The sequence below is a fragment of the Nothoprocta perdicaria genome, unplaced genomic scaffold, assembly GCF_003342845.1.
Source record: "Nothoprocta perdicaria isolate Ctin4 unplaced genomic scaffold, notPer1 scaffold_19, whole genome shotgun sequence".
NCBI classification, from domain to species: domain Eukaryota; kingdom Metazoa; phylum Chordata; class Aves; order Tinamiformes; family Tinamidae; genus Nothoprocta; species Nothoprocta perdicaria.
The window spans coordinates 3,363,875-3,385,405 of record NW_020455093.1 but is presented as its reverse complement, the minus strand read 5'-3'; the positions used below and the strand labels follow the sequence as shown (position 1 = coordinate 3,385,405).

General features: G+C 40.6%; 1 protein-coding gene across 1 annotated transcript; it reads right to left on the bottom strand.

Annotated features, from left to right (window-relative positions):
• Nucleotides 1-1,461: 1,461 nt before the first annotated feature.
• On the bottom strand, nt 1,462-20,992 carry YWHAQ (tyrosine 3-monooxygenase/tryptophan 5-monooxygenase activation protein theta). Its single transcript, XM_026037072.1, has 5 exons — nt 20,608-20,992; nt 7,042-7,165; nt 4,293-4,456; nt 3,866-3,961; nt 1,462-2,863 (listed from the first exon to the last, which is right to left on the bottom strand). Exons 1-5 carry the CDS (start codon nt 20,899-20,901, stop codon nt 2,804-2,806), a joined length of 738 nt encoding a protein of 245 aa, XP_025892857.1. The 5' UTR covers nt 20,902-20,992; the 3' UTR covers nt 1,462-2,803.
• Between the last annotated feature and the right edge of the window lie 539 nt (nt 20,993-21,531).

The window sequence follows — 21,531 nt, the reverse complement described above, 5'->3', positions numbered from 1 at the left end:
TAATACTAACGGAGTTTGCCCTGTCAAACTCTCAGCTCCGTGTCTGGCTTGGAGGGAATGAGCAGAGTTCAGGATTTGAGGCATCAGGCTGTTGAGTGTTCCCTGCACTCAGGCAGGCAGCTCCTCTTGGACAAGCTGATGCAGCAATAAGTAAATGCCCATGATTTCCTGGAGCAGGAGACCTTGGACCACCCCAATGTGCTCCAGTGGGTCTGGGGGTGCACTAGTAAGGGAACCCACCTGTATATGGGGGACTAGGCAGAGTCCTTTGGGTCAATGGTCTCTTCCTTGCCTCATCCTCTCCTCCTGACACCTTTCTTCCCTCTCTCCATCCAAAATGATAATGCAAAGCAGATACTCTTAAAAGTATCTATGAAAAGATGCTATTGTGTTATTAGTAAAATGCCAGGTTTGTTGTTGCAATTTCAAGATTAATTTTGGGACAAAATGTAGATGCGCGGAGTAAGAAAGCGACAGAGTAGGCCCAGCTGGATATACAAGAAGATACCAGAAGGTGTTCAATAAAATCAGCTATAATCTAGATACAGGGCACATATAATGCTCCAGTTGTGAAAACTGACAACTCTCTCCTGATAAAATGGGAGGAGGAAACAATAAATGTCAGTGGACAATGCAGTGCACACTAAGAAAGCATTATCAAAGAGAACAAAAAGCAACTCATAAGCGAGGAGATAAAGCTGACTCCTAAGGTGCCAGCACCACCGAGACATCAACTGAAGAATGGAAGCACTTGGGAGCTGAACACCATTATGAAACAAATTAATAAATAAATAATCAACAGTAAAGGCACAAGGGAAGGAGAAGAAATTATGAAACCAAAACACCATTTAAGAAGCATATGAGTTTATGTAGAATCCTGCCACACAGTATTTCGACAGCATTTCCAAGTGACTGCATGAAGAGAATGGAATCGATACAGTTATTTTTGCTTTTCAAACAGCATTGAATGTCAATTGAAATGCATTTTCCAAACAGTTTTATTGTAGGAATACCCATTGTGCACACTCTTAAAAGAATGAAGACAAAAGCATACTGATCTAGGTGGAAGATGTACCATCAGAGGTTTATGAGGACTAACATGTCCCTTTTCATAATGTCATATCCCGTCTAGCCAGGACACTAACAGGAGTTAAATATTTCCAAAACCCACCAACATGGGGAACTAAGAGGTAGAGGTTTAGGGGGGAAAAAAAAAAAACTCTTACATGATCTGGGGGGAGGGAGGAGAATCCAGAGTAACTTACTATTACAAATAAAAGCTCAAAAAATCTGGGAGACAGTTACACTAGAAGCAGTCTATGAACGACAGGAAGCAGACTAGGATGTGGCAGCACAGGCTAATGTTCTGGAGCAGAAAATCCCTCTGCGTTTCTAGAAGTGTGACTACAATACTGTAGTAAAAAGTGATGCCCATCGGGTAAAAAAATACAAGGGAGGGTAGATCAGAGAATTTCACAAGATTATATGAAATGCATAATTTAGGTGGGAAGATTTGCAAGCTGTGGAAGAACATTGAGAAATTAGCTGTTTTTTCCTTAGGTGGTTAGTAAGAGGAAGCTATTAGCTCAAGTACATTTAGTTACTGAGAAGTCCACATGTCAGGTTACACCACCAAGTTCTCCACAATATTTGCACGTTACTTAATGCAAATTGAATTCATTTAAGAGCAGACTTTAAAGTGTGCCCTAAATTGGAGCAAGACACTTCTAGCACAAGATTAAGTTTAGCCCTTGAGCAATTGCATGGAACTGTTACAAGTCAACGGTAAATGGTTTATAAAATGTAATTTTATTTGATGTTACTTTGCTGTTACAGAGGGCATAACATTTTCACAAGGCTCTTTTGGGACTACAATCAATGATTAGCAACACACAATAGTGGTCCAAACTCTCTAAATAACAATCACTGGACAAACTTGACACCTTCTCACATGTGCACAAACCTGCATGGAAAAGTACTAAATTTTATACTTGGACATGTGAACTTCAATTGGTTTTCCCATTCCAGTGTATTAAGGAATGACATGCACTTGAGTCTGCCAAAAAGCACTGCCTGTACCCCGGCAGTAACATGCTGCTTCTAATACAGAGTAAAGTGAATACCAGAACTACAAAGGCAGGAGTGTAAGTGAACTTTTATTGGGAAGGGATATCAACTGAAACAGCAGCAACTGAAGAGTAAGAGTAGCCCCTGTTCTCAAACACACAAGCTCCCGTATTCTGCTCTACAGGAAGCAACTCAATTTGAAAATTTTCAAACTAGAAATGCTAAACTTGTATCCGGCCCAATGCTTCCATATCCCTACTGAAAAGAATACACAGCAGCGTGTGAAAGTCAATCATGGAAAGGAAGCCCTGCAGAAGGAGGGAATGTGGAGAATTAAAAGCTATGTGGAACACTCTTTAGTTGCAATTAACTACATTTTCATATTTTTACTGTAATACAAAACACAGTCAACTGGCAGGAACTGGTTCAGATTTGTTTTTAAATACCAGGTACACTTTAGTCCGCTACATAAGTGTTTGGAAGTTACTTATGTTTATATGAAATGAAGCTATTAATACTTTTCTACAGCAGTAACCGCACACCAGGAAGGCCAGGACAAACACAAATCAAGGAATGGAGTTTTCCCAAAGCTGCAGTGTGAAAAGACTATAAATTGATTTCCATACACATGGATGGGTTTTCTTTGCTATAGGAAATCCAAGTGGAGCTATAAGGAATGGAGACGTGTAAAAAGGTTTCTTGAGAAGGAAAGGGAGAATGACACCCCGTGTGCAGTTTAGTTCTCTGCACCTTCCGCAGCATCACATTCTTCTCCTGCACTGTCTGATGTCCATAACTAGAAAGAAAAGAAGAACAGGGTCAACACTGACAAGTGCTTCTTTACTTCCTAAGAGGAAGTGATTGTAAAGATTGTAAAGCAGCAATAAAAACTACTGGTGCACTGGAGCTGTCTCACCCTGACCTCCAGAACTTGCCCTGGCCCTTGCAGTTGGAAATACTTCCTCATTGGGCACAGCAGGCAGGTTTTACACAAGTCCAGATTTCTGTGCTTAACAGTCAGCTATTTTATTGATAAACAATCATTCTACAAGCCTGATAGCTTCATGAATGACATGGATCTCAAAAGCAAAGATTTGGGTCCTAAAAGTAAATATTACCACTTTGGTTATTGAAGTTATAGTGCTAATAAAGGCATGCCTAAGGAGATACTGCAAAACTAAGAATACTGCTGTAATTAGGTGCAAGGAATATTCACATTTGTGATATTCCATGCAAACAGAATTAGTGGCAGTCCCCTTAGACCCTTCTTTCAAAACAGTTCATCCCTATGCTGCACACTCACATGGCAGCTCACTGCATCTAAGTGCAGCCATAACGCACTGCAACTCCGCGTGTCCGCGCGTGCGTTTGCCCTTCCACTCCCAGTGGAAAGCGAGGGGCACTCGACACGCAGAGATATGTTGTCTTTGATGCAGGGAACAACATTTTAGTTAGGAATCCTGATTATGGGCTATTATTTGCCAATTCCTTGCCTGACCTTGCATGTTAGATTAACTGAATGCACCTTCTCCAGCTTTACTTTAAGGCCAGCAAGCAAGACAGAATAGTAACTACCCATGTTGTTATTCTCAATAACGCAGCTTGAAGCTGCAGACCACATTCAAACTAAGCCATGAAAATATTAAATTGAAGTTTTTTTCACACAAGTCACAGCAGGGTAGGGAGCGCTAACCTGCACTACCTTGTGTGCTGGAGTGAAACAATGTGTTTCTTTTCATCACCACTTTGGTGGTTACAGACAGGCCGCTAAATAACGTATATAAAGAAAGCAACTTACTGTTAGGTTGTCTCTAAGCAACTGCATGATGAGAGTACTGTCTTTGTATGAGTCTTCGTTCAGTGTATCGAGTTCTGCGATAGCCTCATCAAATGCCTAGAATAATTAATCCACCTTTAGTCTATCAAGTCATCAGTAATCAGTTAACATTGGCTGTATAGGTAGCTTTAAGCAAAACAAGACAATGTAACAAGCAATATAACAAGTCAGTGACTAAACTGCTCTACTTGAAAGGGGATTGCTGTAAATTTAAGCCACACTGTAAATACAGCCAGTTTGTGACCCCTATTTACCCTAGGAACTTGGGAGACAAATACATTAAGTACAATATTCCTGTACAAACTCTGGGAAACAACCATTCAGATCAGCTTGTAAATAAAAACTCTTCTACTGTCCCTACAGGCATATAGAAGAAAACACAACTTACCGTCTTTGCCAGTGTGCAGGCAAGCTCCGGGTTGTTGAGAATCTCATAGTAAAATACAGAGAAGTTAAGAGCTAGACCCAAACGAATCGGATGCGTTGGCTGCATCTCCTTCTTGCTGATATCAAATGCCTCCTGATAAGCTCCCTGTGAGTTCTCTATTGTTTCTGTTAGGAACGAAAAGTGTTTCCATGTTAGGCAAGGTTATTTTACTTATGACTGAAATGTCATCCTAACAGGGGGCTCAAAAGACTCCTGTTGCTCAATATTTAAGCCTCCCCTCAGCAAAACACTGCACTTAAATGAGAATTATGATCCTAAATCCATTTTAAATAGGGCTGCTATAGTGGGGAGCAGCTGAGCTACTGCAAACAAAGGTATTGAGAAGACACAGCGATAAGGGCAGAAAAGTTAATAAATGCAAATACCAAGGTTGACTCTACAATGTTGGTTTAGCCTCTGAACACAGGCCCTTTGCTATAGCACAGTCTGTATTTGCAAGGGGCCACGGAAGTCCTGCTGCAGGCCCTGCAGAGGGGGGCCCTGTTGGGTCTGGCTCTCCCTTCCCCTCCTTGTGAAGGAGCCAGGCAGGGACATGCTGCTGGTGTAAAAACTACAGGTTTGCTTCCATGGAGCAGCAGGAAACCAAACAAGGGCCTGCACATATTATTTGGGACCAAAGGACATAAGCACAGAGGAAAAGCAGTTACCAGGGGTCTGCCAAAGCAGACCCTGAGAGCACTGAACACAGCTTGCTCCAGATTCCCCTCGCAAAGGGGCCCATGGGGTATGCTGAAGAACAGGGGACTGCAGGGCAAGGGAAGCTGTTTCCAAAGCTCAGAATTCCCTTCTTTTCTGAGGGAACACTAATACTGTAATAGCTCTGGAAGATGCCAGAAAAGCAGAAATTGGTAAACAAGTCCTTTATGCATCAGAGACTGCCAATGCAGCCTAAAGTCTTTCAATATTTACTGTGTAATGAGTGCTATGGGACTGTTCTTAACTTGTCAAAATAGGTACAAGACAAAGCTAGCAACTGGAAGAAGTATTTCCTTGAAGCAGAGAAAACATCCAAGTGCTTAAGTGTGGGAGATGAGAAAAACTTGCTTATCTCCATCTATGAAAACTGACTGATGCTCAGCTCTGGTATCAGAAATACACACGACAAAGGAGGCTTAGAAAACATACACAATGCTTCAGTGCTCAGAGAATTCCCAAAGAATTCAGGGGAGACTTGTTTATACATTTCTGTAGTTTTCTCATTATATTCTTGGCACAGATGTGACAATCTTGTGGAAGAGTTAACATATAAACAACAACAAAAAAATTTAATATATACACAGAAGGAGAGTGAAAGCTGCAATAATAACCCTGAGTGTAGGATTTCAATGCAGAGTGCCCTGTCTTTGGGCCCTTGTGTTCTTTTACATCCCCCCCCTTTCAAAAAAAACCCTACACACATTTATGTGCATTGCATCTATAGATATTATGGTAAGCCTTTGAAAATGTTAACACTGAAACTTTAAGGGCCCATAAAATGATCTGCCTCAGCACAGAGCCGTGTCTGTATGGTGACACACAAGTCTTCAATGGAAAGCACCAGAATCCCCTAACAAGCTTGGTTATCATCAGTCCTTGTAAAGCAATAAGCATGTGTACCACTTCAAGCACAGGCTTCCCAGCCAAGTTAAGCAGGCACTTCTGTGCTTGGCCAAGCCCCCAAAGCTGTAACTGTTACTTGAGATGAAAACCTAACTCGTAACGAGCCCAAGTTGTCCAATTGTTGCTGTCACCCAAACCAGGCCAGAGGTTAAGAATTTCTGAATGGGACTCATTTATCAAGTGCCATCACTCTATTTTCATCTCTATTTTCAGTTTTTTCTCTGCTTAAGTGACAAGCAGCACTCTCTTCCCACTTTGCAAATCAATCCGTTTGAGCAGCCAGCACTATCAAATGTCTGCCAGGCTCAAGCAAAGGGAGAGTCACTTCAGAGACCTTCCAGATCCCAACAGCAACACAGCATCACTACGAGAATAAAACGGAACTTGTTTAATAGAACGGTATCAATAACTTACATCACACCAAAACTTTCATGTCCCAACAGGGTCTGGGCACACTGCAAGACTGTTCCAGTGCCTGATTCAGTAGATCCTCTGAAGACAAAATGAGCTGCCTCCCTGGAGGAGCTTTCTGAACAACTCACGAGCACCTGGCACGTGTTCTAACTCTGAATGCCCAGGATCAAGTGACTACATCAACCACAAAGCTTTCCAAGCCTCATCTGCTGGGCCCAGAAGGGCAATCAGCATCAACAATTTTAGATTACAGCTCATTGACAGTGTAAGCAACTAATAATTTATTTATAATCTTTCTCCTCTGACTACAGTGAGGTCTGCTTCACAATTGAACGGTTCAAACTTCCTCCACGCACGAGGAACCTATCAACCTATACAAGTGCTGGAGATGTAATTCTGTAGTACAGTAAGTTTTAGCAAGGAAGAGAAAATCTAAGAGAATCCCAGTCCAAATTGCCCTGCACAAGCTGCTTTAAGTGCACTCAGAATTTATACTTTGTCTACAGGAACACTGGAGATCTCCAATCTAGAAACAATCTCTCCCACACAGTTATTTTCACGTCAACTCAGAGTAAGATACTGGCACTTCAGTTGGTACTTCATTTGCTGAATCCTCTCCCATGTCTCAAAGCTCAAATCTATCAACTATCCTAAACCTGAAGATCAAGGGACTTACGTTTTCTGTCATCACCACAGGCAACTTCAGCAAGGTATCGGAAATAGTCTCCCTTCATCTTCAGGTAGAAGACCTTGCTCTCTGGATTAGTTGCATTAGCTATTAAATATTTGTCCAACAGCTCCTGAAACATAAAAGAGAAGCCATCAGCTCCACATAAAACATTGCAAAATTCAATCTATTTTTTTTTTTTTTCCAGCCAGTTTTGGTGGACTCAGAGGCTTGCTACAAGTTCAGAAAAGGCACTTTTAAGGATATTTTAGATAGATGTCTACTCGTTTAACCCAAACCATGGGAAGGCATAATGCTAGAGACTATGTTAAGATGGGATCTCTAATCGATTCAATTGACCATGCGATCAGACCACAGGAAAGTGGCACAGAAAACTAGCACATAGTTTCAGGACTGAGTTTTGTTGTAAAGAAAGCACTTGCCATTTTAAAAACCGTTTAAAATAAAATAAGTAATTTAACTGGAAAAGTAATAGCAGAGCTATAATAATGAAAAAAAATTTTTTTTCTCACTTTGTGCACACACATATAAAAGGAAAAGTATCACTGGCATTCCTTAGACTTGTGAGAAAACCCCCACCGAACTTGCCAGAGAAAGGCAAGAATCCAGCCTTAGCCTCTTCTGCCTTCACCAGATCTTTGTATCAGATGATTTTTTACCCAACCAAAGCATATTTTTGCCCCCAGAATCCTCAGAGAATTGAAGAGAAAGGCAATTTCTAGCTGACCTCCCTATCCCTTATCCCATGTCATAGTGTTTTTTTCTTAACTCCTTAACTCCCTATCTCCCAAAGGAGAAATGTTCCCTGGAACTTAAATAAGATGCAAGTAGGCTGCAATTTGTTCAATACCCAGAGCAACTTTACACTATGAATTTAATACAGATCTGTATTCAGTTACTTGGAAAATAAACAGGTCCCCAAACCAGAGGAAAGTTTCCAACACTTGCAAACTGCAGCTCTTTCAGCAAAGCTTTAACTGAAGGAATATGCAGCCAAATTCACGAAGCAGCTACAAAGGAAACATTTAAGCTGAAGAAACTAAAAGCTTCTAGCATCCCCCCCCCCCCATTATTTTAATTAATGACTGCAGCATCATAATCAAACCAGGTGATTTCAGCTTATTCATTTATTTTTACACAAACAAACCTTCCACCTCCAGTGCCTACTGCCAGGTTGTTATTATCTCCTCTAAGAATCAACTGCAACAGAGAAATCAACCCAACTTAAAGATCTTTCTTGCTTCCAAGTGATTTTTTGAGGTGTTAGTCAGCATTTTGAACTGATGCTTGTAGTTGGGGTGCTTGCAGTATAGTGAAAAAAACTTTTTACTTCCATACAACATGCCTACTATAGAGGTGGTATAGCAGAGAGGATGACACACATTCCTTCAATGATTCCCCTCCAGACCAATGCCAGAACATTATGGAAGTGCTGCTATAGCAGCTCTTGCTGCAACCTTACGGAAACCAGAGAGGATAAAACGAAGCCAAATCCGAAACAACCTTTCACTGACCACAGCAGCAACAGACATTCTTAAGACTTGCTGTGATGCAAGGGAAATCCTGTCAAGAACTAGGCACTGGCTACCAAGGCCTAGGAATAAATGGTCAGCTTAGCACAGTGAAGTATGCAAGAGTTTGGGCAAACGTACCCAACAGCACCTGGCTGCTCTTACAAAAGCGGCAAAACCAAGACAGAGATGTTTTAAAACAGAAATGGAAGATGCAGTAGGCAGCTAGGGAATAAAAGCCCATACGAGCACTCAGTTTTGCATGAGTCACTCGCCCACTAGAGTTATTCCCCACCCTAAGGTTTGTGCAGGGAGAGAAGCTTCCCAAACACAAGCTTCTGCCCAAGCGTTTCCTTGAGGCTTCTCTCCACAAAGGCAAAGAGCAATGCAAGCCACCAAAACCCAAAACCACAGGAACAGCTTCAAAGTCTGAAGCATCTGCACAGTTACCTCAAGCTTAAGACAAAAATTTGCTTTCAAGAAAAATACTTCCCAGAATCAAGAGAGTTGAAGCTTAATACATTAATATTTAGCAAGGTTCCTGAAACCAGTCATGATGAGACTCACCTGGACAAGCTGAGCTGTGCAGGCAGCAGCTCCTCTCCGTTACATCTCCCCTGGGGCCTCTTAATCCTTCCTGCACTGCCCAGGGAGACAGTTGCACCTCTGAAAATCCCTGCTCTGAGTTTTACATATGTGCTTTTGTTTATTCAAGGACCATAAATGCATCACGATTTCTCACCAGGAATCACACTGAATAGTATATTTGGACTAGAGCTAACAAATAATCTATCCAGATATTACCCTTCAAATCTATAAGGTCATTCATCTCAAGGCATCATCATTCCTTGGAATGAATCTCACCCTCCTTCTAACAGAAGGAAAATATTGATGAGACAGTGGGAGCAAACAGATGCACAAGAAGTTAAATTCACTTCACACTTTTGTGTATCAACAGGAGCCAAGAAAACTCAAGATTTCCTACATCTGTTCTCTGGCTTTCCCTACACGGACTTGCCTATCTTTACATCAGACAGCAATCAGTCATGATTCCTCAGGTTAAATATCAATAAGCAAAATTAATACAGGCAGCGTGAGCAGTGAAGAAGGCTTCATCCACCTCAATTATTTCATGATAAAATTTGTTTCATGAGAGTAAGGAATTGCCATAGGTACAGTTCTCTGACAAGGAAGACTGTCAAACTATTCACATCAAGCAAACACTCATTGCTTCTTCAGTCAGAAAAAGTTACGTATCAAAATACAGTTGCCATCACCATCAAGAATTGCTGTTGCTCTTAGCACTTTCTAAAGGAAGTTCTTAAAAATTAGCAATTAGCTGCTCTACTGAAACAGCAATAAAAAACCATAAGAAATATCTGAGTGATTTGCCGCTGGTTTTTGTTCTGTTGCTGAGTGACTGTCAGAATGAAGAACAGAATTAGAAAAACAAGACTAAATTTTGTTCTCCAACTAGATCCCATGCTCTGATACAATTACTTTAAAAGATGCTTGCACTGTTATTTTTTTTCCCCAGTTTTGTTTTCAAGATATGTCAGCAATAAAAGGCTACTGGCCCTGGAAGAGACCTACAGCTGCCTGAAGGCACCATGGGGAGGAGGGCTCGGAGTCTGGCAGCAATCCACTTCTTCCCCCATTAAAACTGAGATTTATTCTTTTTCTTCACTGGCTGACTTACTCCTTCACATGCCAAGAGAAAATTACATTTCAAATGCACTTTTGGATCTTTTACAGTTCACTTTTCACTCTCTCCCACATGAGAAACTGCCCCTCCTTCATGTCTGTTTCCCTCTGCTTAGGTAGTAACAACAGTTAACACTCAATCGCAGTATCAAACATGGGAATTAAACTATTCCTGACTTGGGTCAAGTCGTCAGGTCTCACCACTTGCCCCTGTTATTTCAGCTTCACGACAAACATGCCCTGAAGGGGCAGAGCAGCCCTGTCTTTGCTTGAGATGTCCTATAGAAACAAGGAAGCTCCCTGGAGACACGCCTCTCCACAGGGATTTGCTGCATACCCAGCCTTTCTTTACACACTCAGGCATCGTTAGCTGCTTTGTTACAATTTCAGCTTCTAAAGGTGGCCATTTGAAAAGCAAACAACAGAAACACATCTTGCATTTATTTAAAAGATGAGCCTGATGAGAGGTCAAGTTTGACCGTAACATAAATTGCATGGACATTTAATGTAACAACTTGGCAGGTGCAAACAGCAGGAAAAAACACCACTAACTGGTGCAGCTCTCTCCTACCAAAGATGAAGCTACAAAGAATCTTGACACCAAAAATAAATACATTTTCTTGACTACTTATTGAACCGTGACTTACCTTCTGCACTTGCAGCATCCAGAACTGACCTTCACTAAGAAAACAAACCTATCAATATCATCTATATTTTCCAAAACCAGTAGCTAATAGCTATGGTTCACGCTTGAAAGTTCAACACCTGAGGATGAACATAAATCAGGTCACCTACACAGCTTATCTACTGACCAAACAGTTTAAGGTCAAGTTTTAAGAGCAGGTTAAGATAATCATGTGCCTAGGTGCTGCCAGAAAGAGTTCTCAATGTGATAAAGAGAGTCCCCAATTTAATCCTATTTACAACACCTGCACCTGCAACAGTATTTAATTTCATGCTAATCAAAGACTGATCTAAATTGTTATTTGTAATTCTCCCCAGCTGACACCCTGTTTTTACACTCCTGTATTACAGCCTTGGTTTTAATTCTGATGGAATAAAAGTCATAGCCACTATGTAACCATCAATGCACACACACACAAAAAATTAAACCGTTTCTATAAATAAAGGCTGCTTATGTTAGTGCTGTATGATCTTTGGCAAGAAGGAGCATGCTGGTGTTCAGAATCCCCAGTATAGAGGTACTGTGAATAAAGTTGAGATAAATTAAAACTTCCTTTTTCAAAGCAGACAGCCTTAGCAATATTGTGAGTATGAAGTCCCTGTGTCCTGTTTCAATCTAAGCAGTTCAAATTGCCTCATTTGCCCTCCCCTCTCCTCAGTCATCTGGGCATTTGATTTAACACGCTGGTCTTTTGGAGACTGGGAAGCAAGTTGTATTTTCAAGTTCTAGAAATTTTAGAAACTTTTAGAAACTTTAGAAGATAAAATCCTGCCAGGCTTTCACTAACATGACAGATTAAAAGCACCTTCAGGAAAGAAAACCAAATAGAAATACACTGCTTGAGAAATGCTCCTCTCGAGAAGCAACTAATCATATCAGGCCATAAACTACTCAATTTGCTATTTTTCTCTTCCAGTCATGATGGAAAGAGTTCAAATAGCGTATTAAAAGACCAACTTGGACTTGAAATCAAACGCTCAGAAGGTCTGGTTTGCTTAAACACTAGTTATACCTGCAACAAAAGTGTGCCACTCCAAGCAGTGATTTTCGTAAGTCAGGGTAATCCACTGTTTTTGTCTTTCCTAAGTTCTCCTGCCCACCTTGACATTGAATAACCTGCATTTTGAACTTGAGCTTTTTTCCTTTTTAAAAAGACTTATTGAGCCTAGCCCCCAGAACAGTTGATAAGTGGGTGACAGCAACTGGTTACTTAATGCCTGCCATATCTGCCTGTAAGAGTCTACTTCTGGGCTAAACCTCACAAAGTCAAATGGTCACATGCAAGTGAAGAAACTATTTTGAAATAAACCTATTTTTGAGACAAGGTTCTTTAAAAATAACATACAAAGAGTACATGTTGACACCATTTTTTTTTAGTGAGTTAATTCACCAATCTGAGCATGGGTTCAATGTCACATTCAGTCTCATCTAGAAAAAGTGCAGTTTGCCATTTCAGCTTGGATTTTACAAACATATCACAAACAGAGCACAGACGATTTGCACAATCCAGAAGAGGCTGAATATTTGTAGTTTTGCACCATATTCAAAATTTTCCCTTCTGGAGAGCGAGTCTTCAGTCTCAGGGATTTCAGAAAGTTTATCCAGCTCCAATACTGAGAAGACCTGTTGCAAGCAGAACGCAGAGAACTCTTTTCCACCAACCAATCAAAAACTAAAGCCCCAAAACGCGGTGAAGCAGCTCAGACCAGTGCACTCCCTTAGTACTGTTAACTGCAATTTTAAACTGCCTTAATCTACAGCTTTGCCAAGCTGTTTGACAGCACAGGTGATAATACCTTTCAAAAATGCTTCTACTGACAAATGCTGGCCTGTTTAAGCCACCTAATATATTGCTATCAAGATTTCTCTACTATTTCAAGTCGAAATTAGTCATTCCAAACCCCACAAGGATGACTCACGGCAACCTAGGCGTGTTTTAACATTCAGCAGTTGTTTTCTTGACAGGAAAGGGAGAGTCCCTGCTACAAGAGCGAGATCACTTTACTTTCAATAATGTAGCTCAGCAGAGGTATGCTCTTCATGCTTCTTGCACCAATTTCTGTGCATCAATTCCTTTCAGGAGGAAAATAAATTCCTAGTTTTCATGCAGCTCACAAAACATTCCTATGTCACTTAATATACTGGGCAAAATATCCGTCTTTCCAATAATGGTATGGTCTCACAGTAGCATAAAATGACCTGATAAAGCACAGACCAACACACCTGGCAGAGACCAACATACCTGGCACGCAGAGGAGAAGATGACCTCATTTGTCTTTTTCATTTGGGTCTGAATATTTGTCTACATAGTTTTAAAAAAGCTGGCAGGCGACAGTTAGGATTGGCTCTGCATGAAGTATCTGGAATCCCGCTTAACAGATGCACTGGAAGCTCCAGCTGCACAATATCTGCCCACACTATTCCCACCTGGGTTGAGATTAATTTGATCTAGAATTGAGATTCACGGCTTATATTTCTCTTAAAACAAGAAGAGAAGAGCTCTGTGGTCCCCAAAGAACCATGTAAGCCAGGAAATTGAAGGGTGTAGAAATGCAGTTTCTTCTTTCTTTAGATTTTTATCAGGAAACAACAATGCAGTGAAAGAAAATTATTCAAGTTTTTAATGGAAGAAGTCTAGAGTTTTCCAATTTGCCCTTGCCAAATGCAAGTCCTCAAAAAAGTGTCATCCTCCTTTTTCTCCAATGAGTATATTTTTTTACTGAAGTATTGGTCATTCCAAGTCAAAAGCTTCCAGGAGAATCATTCTTGGTATCGGACAGATTCCTCTCAAATAGATTCCAACATTCTTCCATGAGCTTATTTTCCATATTTTTGATTCCCTAAAATACTTGAAAAAATACTTGAAATGTATATTTGCTAGAGAAAGAAGTATCGTTCACATCAAATCCTTTTCTTCAGAATCCCAGTGTGTCTAGAAGTTTTTCCCCACCCTCACTGTCCTCCATCTGTGATCTTCCATAGTCTAACAGAATCAACCAAAAATATCTATTTGAATTTTAAAATATTTCTGTATTTACTTCCATCACCTGCTCTTGAAGTGAAACAGAGTATATGGGAACTCCATGGATTGAACTTGCATTTGGAGAAGCATCTTTTTCAATACAGTCTTTTATGCTAACAAATAAACTAGATTATCCCCTGCCAAAGTCACATGATGCAGCTGGTGGAGTCAGAAGTTTTGAAAAAGCCTTTTTTATTGTTCAGTTTCACGTCAACTTGAAGGCAATCCAAAAACATAAAATTTCATTAAGTATTTTGAGTGCAGTTATAATTTATTACTCCCTAAAGCAAAGAAGCCCCCACTACAAAGATTAATATTTAAAGTTACAAAAACTGAAAAATAACTTCTCATAGAAGGTGAACCTTGATCTTGCTAAGGCTCTGCCTACATATTTCCACTTAGAATAATGGCTGTGTATAAGAATTCTGTTCTTATAGGGAATACCTTTTGCAGAATTTCTTCAGAAAAGTTTTTAGCCAGGAAAAACGAAGGTTTCAGTCTGATAAGACTGTATGTAGGATATTAAAATATTTCATGTCACAGCTAATTGAGAGTTTTTCTGTTAACAGAGCTGAACATGACTGTTATAGCCAACTGTTTCAGAAATACAAATTTAAAGGTCAGAATAAAGATTGCTAGATCAAGGAATAAACACAGATAATATAAGAGGTTGATAAATCAAATACATCTTTTAATAAATCAAGAGAAAGACAGACATAAATGACATCACAGCTAGGCCAAGATTTTGTAGTTCATGGCTTCAGATATCTAAAATTTTGATGGATGGGTAGAAAGCAGTATATAAAACAGTGTTTATAGTCAATTATTTTTAGTAACTTATATGGCCACATGCCCAGTTCACATGAAATTTGCTAGTTCACTCTGAACATCTGAATAATCATTCAAGCCTGGTAGTCAGTGGTGGGCTCAATGGGAGCCCCCAGTTCCTGGAACACAGGCGGAGTGAAAGAGAATCTAAAAACATCTGACCAATGAACCAATCATTCTCAAAGACCAAGTAGTCTACTACTAAGACCAAGTATACTCCTACTAAGGAGAAAGGATTTTAAAAAACCATCACTAGAACAAACATCCTCACTTAGTAAACATTACATCCATGCAACCTCTTCTTCTCCCCAGTATTTTCTCACTCTGGGAAAGAAGGTATTTCCCAGTAACAAAAGGGAATACCACGCTTTTGTTCCCATGCAGAAATTGGAACAATTCATCATTTTAATATGTGAAACAATTCTAATGTCTTCTCTCCACACAGTAATCAACTACTAGCAACCTTCAGCTCTAATGTATCCCCCTTTTCTTCAAGTTCTATTTCTTTAATATGTAGCAATCGACTTTATACTTCAAAAGGAATCTACTGCATTAGTACCTAATTCAGGGGAGGAAAAAAAAAAGGTCTTCAAAGCAACTAGCCAAGCAGATAAGCACCATAGACTTACAAGGCCTACTAAAGTTTTCTGCATTAACAGAAAAACAGAAATTGAGTTTTCACTGTCCAGTACTAACTGCTGAATGTATCCTACTCTTTCAAGGCCACCAAACCAGCAAGTTTCCTCTCCAAAATTTAATTCTAAATGTAAAAGTGGGCTGAGCTACAGTACAAATTTTTAATAGCCTTGCCTACAATCATGCTGGTTCATCTGTATTTTAATCTCATTAGAAAAATAGATTTAACACTGAAATGAGGCGTTGGCTATACCACTGTTCTCCACTGCAGGCCACCTACACCAGTGCTAGTGTTTCCTACCCGCAGTTACTGCACAGCCTGCTTTGCAGAGGGTGCTCACAATCAGGAGAGATTTAAGAGAGCTGCTCGGAGCTATGACTTTGCAAAAATGAAATCTTCTGGTGTCCACTCCTTAAATTTTTAAAGATAGACAAGCCATTGATGTGCCTTTTCTGCAAAGTGATGACTATGTTTGATGGAGGCCTTAAGAATTCCTTGGATTACTTTCAGCTGGGCTCTGACAACCTTCAGCCTCTGCTAGAATCCCAGCGCATTTAGGCTTTGTTCCTGCAAGCACCAGTCCTTTCTTAAAAACAGGTTCAGTTTCCCTTGCAGCAGGGCAGAACGCTCTAGCATCAATGATCTAGTTTTATTCTGGTCTGTCATCTGCCATTTTGTCTCCATAAGAAAGAAAGAAGTCACAGGAACAATTTCTTAGTTTTCTGATTCTGCCCAGGAAACCTCCGTTTGGACAAAATTAAATACCGGTAAAACATAAGATGAGTCTAATGAAAGTAAAAGGAAAAAAGAAAAATCACCAAACAGAAAACCTCAGCCATAACAGCAGGCTCTAACATAAATAAGCTTAAAATACATTTGAAATGAAAATTCACTACGCTTAATAGAACAGAAAGGATTCGCCTCGAAGTTTCACAATTCTTATCAGTTCTTCCCTCCACACACATTAGCCTCTCGACTAAAATAAATTAAAATGTTCATTTAACACCCACTCTGCAATTCTGGATCTTTCAAAAAGTTACACTCCTAATCTAAAGTCTGGCTTTAAGCCATGAAGTAGCTAGTCCTTTTAGTCATTTCTTTAAAACGGATGAATAATCAGCATTTGCTTTGGCCTATAAAAAGCAAGAAATATTTGAAACACTGCCCCAATCACTGTTAAGACAACTAAGTCAAGCCCAACAGTAATTTTAATTCAAGTGTTAGTAAATTATTCATCTAATTAGCAGCATCAAGTTGTGACTTACTGAATATATGAGAATTTTGTTAAATAAAAAATACAGTTGCATTTTACTGCAGGACAAAGATAACAGTAATTAAAGAACAAGTATACGTTCAAAGCTTATTTGTTATTTGACATAGGTACCTGAACTGACTGGAGCAATCTATTTGCCACTGCAAAAATCACCACCAATTTCCTTTTCAATGAAGCTACGAACTTGCACCATTCAAAAATGAAAAGAAGAAACAAAGAGAGGAAATGAACTTCCAGTGTGTTTTTTTTTCTAATGATTAAGAGCTAGATCTGGAAAAAAGGTAACATCAGAAATGGACATAAGAGATCTTTGCCTTTATTTCTATTTACATTTATCGTTTCTTAATCACAAAGCAGAAGTAGCAACAGCATTGCCACTTAGAGAGAGAGAAGGAAGGAAGAAGAAGAAAGGAAAGGGAAGCTGGCAAGAGCAAGGCACTTAAGAGTCTTTCAACAATTAACATTGCAATCTCACAGAAGATCAAACATTTACAAGCATCCCCTCAACCACGTGGCACTAAAAATTGAAATAAGATACATCTTACAGGTCAAGGCTATTTTATTGCAGAGACTGGCACCATAGGGTGCAAAAAAAAGGTCATTTTCCCATCAGTTCATTCCCCAAGTTCATGATGGCTTTGCTCCTTTTTAGAAATCCTAGGAACTTTGGGCCTGCCAGTACAACATCCTCTACAAACAGTTTTACATTGCAAAAACAGATGGAAACCCTCATGCACATAATTCTTCTGTGAAGGTAAGTTAAAACAGATTAAAACGATCTTTTAAAATTTGGCTGAAGAGAATAAGTAACCACCAAGATGCAGCTGCTTTCGAGCATTAATAATTGCAGTCAGAGCATCTTCCTCAAGCTGTACACTATACACTAGTAGGCATCAAATCTTGTCTCTATTGCTCTATTCAACCTGGAGCTCTACACAGAGCTCAACACTGGGCCTAGCACCACATGCCCTGTGCTTTCAAATACAAATGAAGAAAACTTCAAGTTATAGATGCAGTGAGAACTGCTTCCAGACACGGTTTCGGGGTTCTTTTGCCTCTTCCCTTACCCTTGTTCTCTCTGAAGGATGAAACGGCCTGGATGCAATATGGGTTATTGATATGCAAAGAGAATAAGGTTCTCAAGACAGTTTCATCTGCTGCCCCAGAGAAATTCTATTTCAAAGACTAGCACGTAACTTCTCTGGAGGCCTGAAGCCATTAAACAAGGTACATAAGACAGCACTAGTTCTGCATTGTGTATTCCATGTTTGAAGTTATGTACATTATTTTACCAATGATGTGAAATTCCCTTCTGCATTATGTACTAAGTCTGCCTTCAAATAACTCAGAATATCAAGATATATGGACTCAAGGCTTAAGGCATATATTTTCAGTATATATATAAAAAAAAAAACCCTAGCCCAACTTAGCAAAACAGTTAAGTCTCTAGCCTATTTCCTGGTTCTTGAAACCCTCCTGTCCTTGCATAATCTGGACTATTCTTCATAAGGGTAGATTCAACCTTAATTCTTTACTTCATAACACTATAGAACTAGTAAATCAATACAGGAATTTTGGTAAAACCTGCTAGTGCACCTCCCTCAAAATTAAAAATTCATGGCAGCCATGAGTTGTTTGACAAAGTCATGTCATTCCTTCATTAAATAGCCACTCTCACCTGAAAGACCAGTCACAAAATTAACAGTTAAAATGGGTTCAGATCACATCTACTCCTACTTGCAATTTGGACAATTAAAACAACTACCTCCATCGCTTGGCAGGAGATAGAATAATATCTTGCTGTGGCCACCAACAATGTTTGTGCATTAATTAAATAATTAAAGTTATATATATCAAAGCAGGTCATCAACATAATTTTGAACGTTCATATTTTAGTGAAGATCAAATCTAAGTTCCTTATCAAGCCATGGCCTAAAAATAACTTACCTAATTGACTCGGGGCACACTTTACAAGGAAAGAAGGAGAAAAAAATAGGAAAAAAATAACAGCAGTTTCAATCAACCACTTGCAGTATTTTGTAATGCTGGTAAAAATAAAGGCATGCAGAACAGCAGATATATTTCTTTAAAAAGCTGTGTTGAACGAGTAATGAAAAACCTTTAGAAAAAAAGCTGTTAGTAGTATGACTAACAGCAGGCACACTCCACCCAACACATCCACCCTTGCTAAATCCAAATACTCCAGATGACAAGCAACCTTTCCACAGTGCTTGCCAGCAGTTTCAGCTTAGCTGCCTTCCTAGAATCAAAAAAAGCATCTTTGAGATTCAACATAAAAACCACACAACACACACCTAAAAGCAGTTTCTTTGGTATTATATGAAGTTATAATTCCAAGAGGCAGGACTTAAACATCTTGTGGCCGAGCTTTAGGAAACCGATCCTTCGCAGTGCCTGCCCATTGTGAGTTCCAGTCTCCCTGGTGCTGACTCATGGATCGCAGGAGTAGGAAAGGAAAAAAGGGGAATGAAGCACAACTGCATGTGGCACATGCAAAAATACAAAGGCTTGCAGCAGACACTGACATCTCTCCCCTCAAAGGGATGCTTATCTTGGTCAGAAGGACACAAGAAAAGCATTTCTGTCCGCAGGTTACCATCTTGCTATTTCCTGCAATCTTACAGGGGAGAAATAAAGCAGAGTGGTGCCCATCAGGCCATAGCCAACAACAGCAAAAGAAAAAAGCTTCTTTATCTACATAAAATATTTGCATTAGGGTCACTAAACATCTACTGTCCACCATTTGATGCAACTGGCATCATTTCAATAGACCTGCATGAAACAGTTTGGTACCTGTATTATTCCATTTCAAACATGCTCAATCTCCTTCTGGGAGGAAGAAGCTCCTTGCTAAGATGGCACATCAGTACAAGATTTGGTCCACAACCTCCTCTTAAAAACTACATTTGGTAGTAAGAAGGCAACTTTTGTAAGTATAAATAACTATCTTTATCTATAGATAAGATATTAGCTCCCAAACTGAACAGCAAACAAAGGAGGTCAAGGTAAGTGACAGAACTACAGCAAAAAAATCACAGGAAAAAAAAAAAACCCAAACACTCTTGTAATGAGAAAGAAGAATCAAACATCCAAAACAAGTATCACTTACAAAAGTACCTTTTTTTTTTCCCCCCTCTAACCTGTATCTATAATCACAGAAACAGCTTCTTTAAAAGACATGGACTCTTTCCATGAGAACTCATGAACCGAGCTGATTCATTAAACTGATAAATTCCCAACTATTTTTGAAGCCAAGATAACTCGTTTTGACTTATACAGAAAACAATTCCAGATAGCAGTCCAGAGTATTTTGTACTTTCAGCACAATCAAGAAGCACTCCCTGGTATATGAGCCAGAATCAAGAAGCAGATTCAGTTACTTCCAAATAGGCCAGATTTAAAATCTGGTCTCCCAACCCAATTCGTAACTCATTTACCTCAAAAAATAAGTATTTCCTTATAGAGCCGATTTTTCTTGTTTTGACAATGCTAACATGCATACAGCTAAAAAAAAACAAAAAGGTGTAATAAGTCACTGAAGATGGCTTGCCATTCGTTTTTTAGTGCATTGCACATGCGCAGCTTCTTGCAGCCAGGACTAAGCATGTAGAACAGGGCAAGACACATTCATCCTCCACCACAGTGCAGTATAATTTCACAGTCAATAGCACCTGGAATTCTGCTTATGGAGCAAATTCTTTATTTCTGGGCTCCTTGGCCTACTCAGGTGTGTTACATCACTCTTTAATCTTTAGCCTCACCTTATGCAAAATCTACCGTAACTTGACTGTAAAGACGCACTGAAGAGCCAACCAAAGAGTCAACTTGACCAAGAGAGGAAAAACAAATAAAAAAAGGAGATCCCCCACTCACCAGCACCGTGGTGCAGATAGACCTGAGCTCCGACTCCACCTTCTCCCGATAGTCCTTGATAAGCTGCATCTTCTTGTCGCTGGTGTCCGTCTTCTGCTCGATGCTGGAGATGACCCTCCAGGCCGAGCGCCGCCCCCCCACCACGTTCTTGTAGGCCACGGAGAGCAGGTTGCGCTCCTCGTTGGACAGCTCAGCGCCCTGCTCCGTTACCGCCTTCATGCAGGTGGCCATATCGTCGTAGCGCTCGGCTTGCTCGGCCAGCTTGGCTTTCTGGATCAACTCGGTCTTATCCATGGTGGCTGGCAGAGGGGTGGGAGAGGAGGAGAAGCGGGAGAAGCCGGGGGTGTCACGCTGTCAGCAGGAGAACGCCCTCAAAACCTGCTGGGAAGAAGAGGGTAACCATGACTCTAGCACGAAAAGATGCAGAATCTGACCCTGTGCAGCTCCTCTGAGCCAGAACTGTACGGAGTCTTGTCTTCTTTTCCCCATCTCCAGGAACGTGTCCTGGATCCAAGGCCTGGCAGCTTCCTGTGCTTCCACACAGAGCAAGGGGCAGAGGCACCAGCCTCAAGGGGCTGCCCCCGGGGAAAGGCCAGCCTAGAAGGCGAGCAGGGGACGGCACCCTCAGCTCTACCAGACGGCAGCAGCCTGCAGAGCAAGTGCTGCAAGGAGCTGCCTTTTTGTCCTCACGCTGCCTTCTTCCCTCGCCCCAAGGGAGGATATTACCAGGCTGCCCAAGGCGGGCCCGCAGAAAGGCGGCCGGCCACGCCAAGCCGCTGCTCAGCGCCCGACGGGCCCCGCAGGTGGGCGCCGCGGAAGGGCAGGGCGCGCCGGGGACAGCGAGCGGCAAATAAACAACCAACCGCGCTAAGCTCGGCCCCCGGGACGGCTTAAAAATGACCCGGGAGCCGCGCGGGAGGGCGC